This window comes from Anarrhichthys ocellatus, unplaced genomic scaffold (assembly GCF_004355925.1).
Source record: "Anarrhichthys ocellatus isolate YVR2014 unplaced genomic scaffold, GSC_Weel_1.0 scaffold42, whole genome shotgun sequence".
In the NCBI taxonomy this organism is placed as follows: Eukaryota; Metazoa; Chordata; class Actinopteri; order Perciformes; family Anarhichadidae; genus Anarrhichthys; species Anarrhichthys ocellatus.
Window position 1 is genome coordinate 2,275,573 of NW_022280072.1, and position 9,321 is coordinate 2,284,893.

Genomic DNA, 9,321 nt, shown 5'->3' on the forward strand with positions numbered 1-9,321 from the left:
ATTGTTGTGCTACATTCTGGCTAATGTACAAATCTTTGCATCAGACTGGTCCTTATCACAGTGCATCTATAAATATAAATAAAATAGTAAAATATAAAATAGTAAATATAATAGAAAATATAAATAAAATAGTATCAACACTTTTTACCCAAAATTAAATCAACAGAGCACTGCTTTCACTTCCATGTTGTGCTACATTCCAGCTAATGTACACGTCTTTGCATCAAAATAAAACTTATACGGTTCTTATTCACCTGAAGCAAAATATAAATGACCGTCTGCTCTCTGTTCTTTACTCGTCTACTAACACCGGAGTCGACTGCAGACACAACTTTTTTTGAGGCTGCCGCTGCAGGGTGCGCGCATGACACCTCCCATCTCGTTTGCCCCCTGGTGGTCGGCTGACTGTTAGTTGAGGAAGCGCTTGATCTGATGTGTAGCAGAGCACGCATTCTAAACGTCAATATCGCTGACGATCATGCTCATTTAATTGTGGCAGCCAAAATCGTGATCGCGATTAAAATTAGATTAATTGTGCAGCCCTACTTCAGAGGCCCTTCTATCAATGTGAAGCAGGAGCACAAGTATTGTATGTCACGAATGTATTTAGTCTTCTTCTCCAGAGCTCATCTCAACATCCATGTTCTGATTCCATGTGCTGCTTGAGTCTTTGTGTTCGTTGTCCTTGAGTTTAAGCATGTTGGACCGAATGTTTTCTGTTTTTCTCCTTTTTAAAGTGTATTTTCTGCCGTGTTTAACGACCTAATAATTACCTACAAGTGCCACAGACTTTATAAACATGACTTCCTCATTACAGTCGTGCACATATTTTTAAATACACTTTTGTAGTAAACATTTGATAAAGAGAAACCAACCAAATTATATTGTAACTCGTTAAATAATTAATTAAAAGCTCTTTCATGCTCATGTTTTATTAAATACCGATTCTGAAGTTGAACTGTAATAATTGTTCTCAAACGTCGTCACAACTCATGAATTTGCTTTGAGCCCATTTGTTTTGACTATTTGAAGAACAGCACAGTGCGACGCTGATCCTCTGTCCTTCTGTTTCCTCTCACTTCTCTCTACATGCGCTGCCGTTTAGTCGAATAAACTCATATGCTCATCAATACTTGTTTCACCTCCTTTGAATAACTGGACAGTTTCACTTTTTGGGGGGTTTGTTTGTTGTCCGTGTGTGATCTGAAAGACATCAAACCAGTGACTAAGTCTTTACTTGTTAACTTTTACCATTGACTTCTATTCTAATTGAATTACAGATATATTTAATTTGATTTGTATGTGTTATAATTCCAAGTCAATATATCCATTATGTAGTTTTGACTAGTTGCAATTCTGATTAATGACAACTCAATTCTCGCTAGTCAAAATGTTGATTATTGATATCTACAACTCAATTTTCACCAATGGCCATGTTCATTGTAGATATCTACAAGTGGTCTTAAACTACAGGCATGATACATATAAAATCATAAAAAGTCATAGTATAGCATGTCGAAAAAAAATCATAAGAAAGTCATAGTATAGCATGTCGAAAAAAAAATCATAAGAAAGTCATAGTATAGCATGTCGGAAACAAAATCATAAAAAGTCATAGTATAGCATGTCGAAAAAAAAATCATAAGTCATAGTATAGCATGTCGAAAAAAAAATCATAAGAAAGTCATAGTATAGCATGTCGAAAAAAAAATCATAAGAAAGTCATAGTATAGCATGTCGAAAAAAAAATCATAAAAAGTCATAGTATAGCATGTCGGAAAAAGTCCAAACAAATCAATACATTAAAACATCATAGTAGTAAAAACGTCATAGCATTGTAAGTCATAACACATTGTTTGTATAATGAGTCATAAAAAGTCACAATTCAGTATGGCATGAAAAAGCAACAGTAAAGTGTCTCACAAAAAGTCCAGGTGTGGTAAGTCATGGACCAGTCCGCGTATTGTTTGGTATAAGTCTGTTAAGTGAACAATAGCTCCTCCTCCTCCCATTGAACATCTTCCTCTGCTTCTCTCTGACTTCCGAATAGTGACGAGTGAACCGCTTCTTTTTGTTAACGGCTCAGTGGGCGCGCTGAACCAGAGTTCTGGGTTAGCGGCTCTCGGTTCTTTATCGCACAGCTGAGCACGATCCAGATGTTAGATTTTTATTTTTTTATTCTCTCCCGTTTTTGAATAGAGTTGTTCTCTGTCGCTCTCTCTCAGAGTCGTTCAAAAACAACGATTCCTTCGCGACTCAACACTCACCACTCGCAAAGTGAGTTAGCAGAGCAGCTAATTCACTGTCAAGCCGGTGAGATTACTGTCAGAAGACATCTGCAGCGAGCTGTCTGGAGTTATTAACACAGGTAAACTCTGAACTATTAAAGTTATTGTGTTTAAAATATACATTTTAACGGTTGCTGACTTTAAGGACCGTGACCTGAAACTACAGTAACAGTTCTCTAAGTGAAGCTAACTGACGCTAAATTCACTTTATCTAACGCTAGCAGCTAGCTAGCTAGTCAGTGTAGTTTTATAGCTTCTGCTAACTAACGTTAACGGGTATCAACTGCTGGCGTTCGCTTCGGGAAACACTTTGTGAAGGTGACTTTGAAGACTCCTCGTCTGTCATTAGCTGCTCTCAGTTTCTCAAGGTGTTTAATAATTCAGCAATGTTTGTTTATCTTATTTTAAATCTGCAAACTTTGAGATTTAGCTACTTTTAATTAGCCGTGTTACCAGTGAGTATTAAAGAGATGAGATGCGCACGTCTGCGTAATTATGCGCAAGTTCGTGCAGGGTACACTGTGTCCTGCATTGTACTTATTGTACCCGTGCATTGTATTTATTGTACCCGTGCATTGTAGTTATTTTACCTGTGCATTGTAGTGATTTTTACCTGTGCATTGTACTTATTGTACCTGTGCATTGTACTTATTGTACCCGTGCATTGTACTTATTGTACCTGTGCATTGTACTTATTTGGGGAAATTAGACAACAAGAGGTGTTCCTGTAGTTCTTATCTAAATGTGTGGATGAGTACACTCAGTTTCAGTCTGCATACCAGCACGTGACTGGGGTTAAATCACTCTAGCAGTCACATTCATACCCAGTTTGTTTACTTTAAAGTTGCATGTTGTCACTTCCCTACTTTACCATATTGATTTATGTTTTGCAGAGAGCTTCTGGAGTGGAGCATCAGGTGTCCTCCATTACTGGCCCAAGACAGTGCTGGTTTTTGGAGACTCCAGTGGAGTCCAGACTGGAGAAGAGAGAGAGAGAGAGAGAAGCTGAGGAGACAACATGCCCACTGACGGGGAGCCCACGGTCGCAGTGAAGCTGCTGCAGCTGCTGTTGCTCTCCACCTACTGGGGCATGCAGATTTGGGTCACCTTCATTTCAAGTGGGTACACACACACACACACACACACACACACACAAAGCTAGAAACACAAGGTAGACAGTCTGTGTAAAGCTTTTGGATCAGGATATTTCAGGCCCTTAATAGTAGCCCCCCTGTGTTCGTTAGCACCAATGAGTTGTTGTGTTTTTCTGCTCAGGCTTTGTGATGGACAACCACCTGAACAGACACACCTTTGGGTTCATCCAGAGTCGCCTTGTCCCGTTTTACCTCCACCTGGGTTCAGCCTGTGCCTTCTTCAACCTCACCATCTACGCTGTGTATCACCCCAGCGACATGCTGGACGACAGAGAAGCCTTTCAGGTGAGTCCTTCTGTCCCTTATTTGTGTAAAACAACATATATTATTCCTGTTAATCTCACGACTCTCCTTTCTACTCCACCAGATCTTCATCTTCTTCGTGTCGGTGACGGTCGCGGCCGTCAACGCCCAGTGGTTCGGCCAGATGACGTCAGAGATCATGGCGGACATGCACCTGATCGAGCAGGCGTGCGGTCTGGGTCAGGACATCGGGCTGTCGTCGAACCGCGAGGCTTACGCCAAGCTGTGCGAGATGGACGTCAAATACCGACACCTGAGCAGCCGCCTGTGGCTGTACAGGCTGCTGTCCTCCCTCTGCAACCTCTGCTGCATAGGCTGCAACTTCTACAGCCTCTGCTACATCGCGGAGAACCTCGGCACGCTTTAAACCGACACATAGCTGCTGGACTGAAAACAAAATAGTCACTTGCACATCACTCTTTTTTAAAACCAAAGCAGTAAGTTATATATTTAATACTTTCTCACTCTTAGTTATAAGATAAAAAGTCAAGTAAGCCTTGTTGTGCCTTGGGGGTTAATGAAAGGATTCAGCCGCCATGTTTTGTTGGCGGTTTTGAGACAATCGGTGTCATTAAAGCTGCATTTCTCTTAAAGGTTGTCGGGAGGCAAATCAGTACATGCAATGACTAACGGCTCACCTTTCACCTACTGTGGCTGAGGTGGCGGTTTGACATTTCACCCACTGCCTGTACGGCAGGGTGCCTTTCAGGAACCTAAACATGAGGGATGTTTATTAATAATAACTACATGCAGTACGGGAGTCACCACAGCAATAAATAGCAGAAATGTGCTTCATATTTTTTTAAACGTAAGCTCAAAAGGAAAGCATGTTTTATTGAGGGCGCTGCTCAGTCCGGCTCTTCCTGTTTGGGTGCAGTTTGAATACTTTTTTCAGTTACAGGTTTGTCCGGCTCACCTGAGGAGCACCTGTGAAGGGAACGCTTGTTCATTATCGTCTATCTTTAGTCCTCCTGGCTGCTGGTGTGAAACAGAACACTTCAAACACTTTTAACTGTACACAAAGAATTGTGAAGACTTGCTGAGATGCTGTGGGTCCGTTTCGACTAAACGTCTGTAATGAGGAGGATAGGAGTACGGAGTCATCTTTATGCTTCATATCTTTAGCGTTATTTTGCAGATGTAGGTCTGAAAGAAACCCTTTCGGGGCTCCGTGTTGTCTGTTTGAAGACCTGAATGAAATCTCTGCAATCGACCCTTTCACTGATCGTCCCATTATGACTTCCATCACACATCACAGTGTTAAATATTTACTAAGCTGTCTGGTCTGTAGCTTGAATTCCTCGAGTATATTTTTGCTTAGTTCTCAAAATACGCAGCCATGACTGGAATAGAAGCCAAATACTTTGTTGAGTTCTTTTGCTGGAGTTTTGTTCTGTGCAGTTCTGTTCTCGGGTTGTTGTTTGAATATCTGTTCCTCTCTGTGCTCTCATCAATGTTCTCTCTGTTCTTCTAGTTTGTGTCGGCTGTTTTAAACATGTCCATAAACCAAAGTTAAAAAGTACATTAAGAGCACAGGCAGCTGAGTATTTATCCAGAAACTCTGGAGTGACGAAGGTCTTTATGTGCCAAACACAATGATGCAATATTACCTGTTTTTAAACTGCACGTCCTTTTAATTGTGTTGGCTCGGCCAGTCTAAATTAAAAATATTGAATGCATGATTTGACAGTTTTCTGCTTGAACACCAAAGCATTGCTGTGTCATTTTAGAGGATTGTACATGGATTTTAGGGTATTAAAGCTTGTGTCTTAATGGGTTATAGTCGTGTAATACTGAATGTAAGTTGAGGTCAGTGGTTGGTTGTGGGTTTGTGTCAATGTTTTAACATGCTGGTTTTTGTTTTTGTATTAAAACTTGTTCCAAGTTGCGGGCGACTGTGGCTAAGTGGATAGCAGGGCCGTCTTTCAATCAGAGGGTCAGCGGTTCAATCCCCGGCTCCGGCTCTGCCAGTGGCATGTCGATGTGTCCTTGAGCAAGACACTTAACCCCAAAATTGCTCCCGTAAAACTGTGATAGAATCTGAATTGTAAGTTGCTTTGGATAAAAGCGTCTGCTAAATTACTGTAATATAAAAGTATTGTGCTTTAGCTTCTCCCCATTTCTATGTAGATTAATTAGTAATATTTGCTGAGGCAAAACCAAATGAACTTTGATTGTATCTGCAGTCGAGCTGCTGATTGGTGGAGCAGCGACACATTTAGATTTAATATCTTTGAGGTTGGAATTTAGCTTGAAGTCTTTTACATATTTTGGGAGACAGACAGTATAGAATTTGAAGCCATTTATAGCATACTCAGTGTGTCTATGTGGAGGTTTATTTAATAGCACTTTTATTATTGTTTGTATATTTAAATTGAAATAAAAAATAATGTTTTTATTAATTTTTAGAATGTTTGAATTTTATCAAATATGCTTGTTTTATGTACGAGTCTTGCACCTTTTAAATGAATATAACAATTACACAGAGGGCTGACAGTGACGCCAGCCCACCACTAGAGGGCGCTGTGAGCTTCCACACAACACTTTTAGACAACTGCAGCCAGTAAAGGGAAGTAAACATTGGAATGTTCCACCACGTGCAAGAAGAGATCGCTGACATATTCCACTTTTAAAGAGTCATCTCAAACAGCTGAAGACTAAACAGAACTGATCACTTTTAGATTGACGTGTTGCACAATGTTTAGTCTTCTTCTGCTTGTTTATTGCATATTTGTACCATATTTGGTCACTTGTAAAGTAGTGTGTAACCTGAACAAAACCAAAATGAATGAGTAGTGTAAATAGAAGTTTTTTTTAATGTAAAAATACATCATTGTGTTTCAGCTACAAATCCATGTTCACTGTGTTTAAGATGCGATCAGCATCAACGATTCACAAACCACTCCACCTACAACATGAACATTAGTCTATAATAAATATAAAATGATGTCGATAAAAATGTTTAAAAAAAAAGATCTCTCTTGTATCGGACTATTAAAGTTTTAGAAAAACACGTGTCTCTTGTAATACTTTAAAAAAAAACCTGAAATGTACAATAATCTCAACAATGTAACAGGAGGCGAGTATTCAGTTCCACGCTTCTGAGGAGCACCTCAGTTAAAAGTGCGATAACATTGTGTCAAGAAAATTAAATAAAAAAGGACGAATGGATCTCCTTTTTACGAATAACAAACCAGAAGTGTTTGTTAATTCTGCACACAGAGAACCAGCTACAGCCCAACAAACATTCTGTAATACTGAGGGAGCAAAACGTAAACTGTAATCTTGAAATTATCTCCCGAAAAAAAGGAAGCGGCGACATTTATTTAAAGCCACAATCCTCGATGGGAACCGACAGCCATCCTCTTTGGTTGTGTTTTAGGATGAGGATAATCACCAATCGTCTGTAACAAGCTTATTACAGTGTATGCGCAGAAAAGAGAAACTGTATTAAAAGACTGAAACAACAGACAATGACAGTGTCAGTGCATCTCACTGTGCTTAGAAGGCATCTAACGTTACATTCCTCGTAAACAGCAAAACAGAAAAGGCAATACAAATAAAATAAAGATTGTGCCTTTAAAATAACCAATATTTAATAGTCCCATGATTCGTGGGTACACGCCGATTCTTAAAGGGATAGTTCAGATGTTCTGCAGTGTGTGTGTGTATGAGGTTCTCCTCCACAGTCAGGGTTCTACTACAGTAGATGAGTTGATAGAAACAGACAGGAGAACCAGCACGGGAGCAAAGTGATGTTCTGCTGTGGACGTATGTTAGACTCCTAACAGAATGTCTCTCAGTTGAAGTGAAGCTATATTCAGAATGTCTTCAGCTCTTTACCTTGCTGTCAGACAGACCTTTCTGAGGGGAACTCAAGCTGTTATCTATGATCTCTACAAACACACCAGACTCCATTCACTCAAACACTGATTCTACCTCTCAGGACACAGGAGCTGCTGCCTCCATCTGTTACTGTGTTTGTGATATAGTGTGACTTTAGTGAATCCAAATTAAAACACCAAAATCACTTCCAACAGTCCGAACTACCCCTTTAAATAACCGATATTTCCAGCTGTTTACTCCTGTCTGCAGGAAACATGACATCATCCCAACGTTTACTTGTAAACGTTCAGTGATGTCAGTAACTCTTGTAACATAAATACTATTGGATCCATGTTTCCCTTCTTCTCGATGCTCACACGTACAGTATCAAAATACAAATATATATTTTAAAAAGAAAATCTAAAAACCTACCCACAATCCCTCTGGAGGAGAGTGATGGTGATGCTCCCCCCATCACACGCCTTTTGTTGCTAAAATACTGTATAAATACAAGTCGTACTAAAAATAGAGTTTTGTCGTTCAACAGCGTAAAAATAGAATCCAGTGTCTCTCATACGACCACCTTGCCCTTGATGTCCAGCTTGGTGTTCTCACTGGCTTTGATGGACTGCTCCTCTGTGAGGGTGATGTAGGAGTAAACCAGGCTGCCGGCAATGCTGCAACAACACAGACAGAAACCATGAGGGAGAAGACAAAAACATGTTGATGTCGGCATTTAATCAAACTTTCTGAACGGCTGGAGGACAAACTACCAATAAACTGTCTTTCAGCATCAGGTTTTTGGGTTAATGTGAGAGAGGGTACAACAATATGGGAGCCCATTTCAACCAGTAGAAGAAAAATACAAGATGTTACCTTTGCCCTGTTATGAATAAAAAGAAGAGCCTGTAAATCATAATGACATAACTTTCTCCAAATAATGAAAATATTGGTATCTCAAAATAATGACTAAGTATGTCAAAATAACTAGAAACGGTAAAAACAATAACTCTCTGTACCTCAAAATTACTTAGTATATCGATATAATGAGAAACTTTAAAAAAATAGGACTTACGGTCTAAAAACAATGAGAAACTTTCTCAAAATATCAGGTTAGTATCTCAAAATGACAGGAAACTTTTTCCTAAAACAACGACTTTGAGTTACATGATAATGGTTTTTGAAATTTGAGAAATCTTCTCATGATTTTGAGACACCAAGTCATTATTTCTCACCAAGTAGTTTCTCACTCTGATGACTTTTTCATCACATTAACAGAAAGCCCTTCATCTGATAGATGAAGGCAGAAGAAGACTTGAAAAATGAAGTCCTCATGTGTTCTTTCAGAGTGAAGGGGAACATGTTGCAGCACATCAAAGTCATCACATTTCTAAACAAGATCCATCATGCACAGAGGAACTCCTGGAGCTGATCGTATTAGAATCTGTGATATCCGTGTCAGCATTTCTCTTTGATCGAAGGAGACTCAAAGACTCGTCCTTTAGGAGTCCTCAGCTCAGAGAGAACCGGTCTGACTCAACAGTCATAGACTCTGTTACTCTCTCAGCGGTTTACAACCAGACATGAGCTCAATCACCACGCTAATACGCTACATGCACCACGAGCTGTGTGACAAAACCAACCAATCACTGTTGAGATATTTGAGCAGAGCTTTCCACAAGGATATGGAGTATTCTCCCAGCCAGAGAGAGAGAGAGAAAGTAGCCAGCCAGAGAGGGAGAGAGAGAGAA

General features: G+C 39.7%; 2 protein-coding genes across 3 annotated transcripts in view; one reads left to right on the plus strand and one right to left on the minus strand.

Moving 5' to 3' along the window:
• Window positions 1-2,087: 2,087 nt before the first annotated feature.
• On the plus strand, window positions 2,088-5,666 carry LOC116394918 (transmembrane protein 205). 2 transcript variants are annotated; one of them, XM_031868310.1, is made up of 4 exons: window positions 2,088-2,368; window positions 3,182-3,406; window positions 3,564-3,727; window positions 3,810-5,666. In XM_031868310.1, the coding sequence occupies exons 2-4, from the start codon at window positions 3,307-3,309 to the stop codon at window positions 4,110-4,112; spliced, it is 567 nt and encodes a 188-aa protein (XP_031724170.1). In that variant the 5' UTR covers window positions 2,088-2,368; window positions 3,182-3,306; the 3' UTR covers window positions 4,113-5,666. The 2 variants fall into 2 exon arrangements, with proteins under 2 accessions (XP_031724170.1, XP_031724171.1); XM_031868311.1 differs by lacking the exon at window positions 2,088-2,368 and adding an exon at window positions 2,556-2,606.
• Window positions 5,667-7,444: 1,778 nt separating this feature from the next.
• slc35d1a (solute carrier family 35 member D1a) overlaps window positions 7,445-9,321 on the minus strand; it is a 6,221-nt gene continuing 4,344 nt past the window's right edge. Inside the window, exon 10 of the mRNA XM_031868308.1 lies at window positions 7,445-8,247. Coding sequence (XP_031724168.1) covers window positions 8,142-8,247 — 106 coding nt within the window. The 3' untranslated portion in view covers window positions 7,445-8,141. The remainder of the gene's footprint in view (window positions 8,248-9,321) is intronic.

What these genes read in the sequence shown, in the direction of transcription:
- LOC116394918 (XM_031868310.1), top strand. Translation starts at nt 3,307, where the DNA reads ATGCCCACTGACGGGGAGCCCACGGTCGCAGTGAAGCTGCTGCAGCTG. An exon ending in TTGGGTCACCTTCATTTCAA is followed by an intron (nt 3,407 to 3,563) that starts GTGGGTACACAC and finishes TTTTCTGCTCAG; the next exon opens with GCTTTGTGATGGACAACCAC. An exon ending in ACGACAGAGAAGCCTTTCAG is followed by an intron (nt 3,728 to 3,809) that starts GTGAGTCCTTCT and finishes CTACTCCACCAG; the next exon opens with ATCTTCATCTTCTTCGTGTC.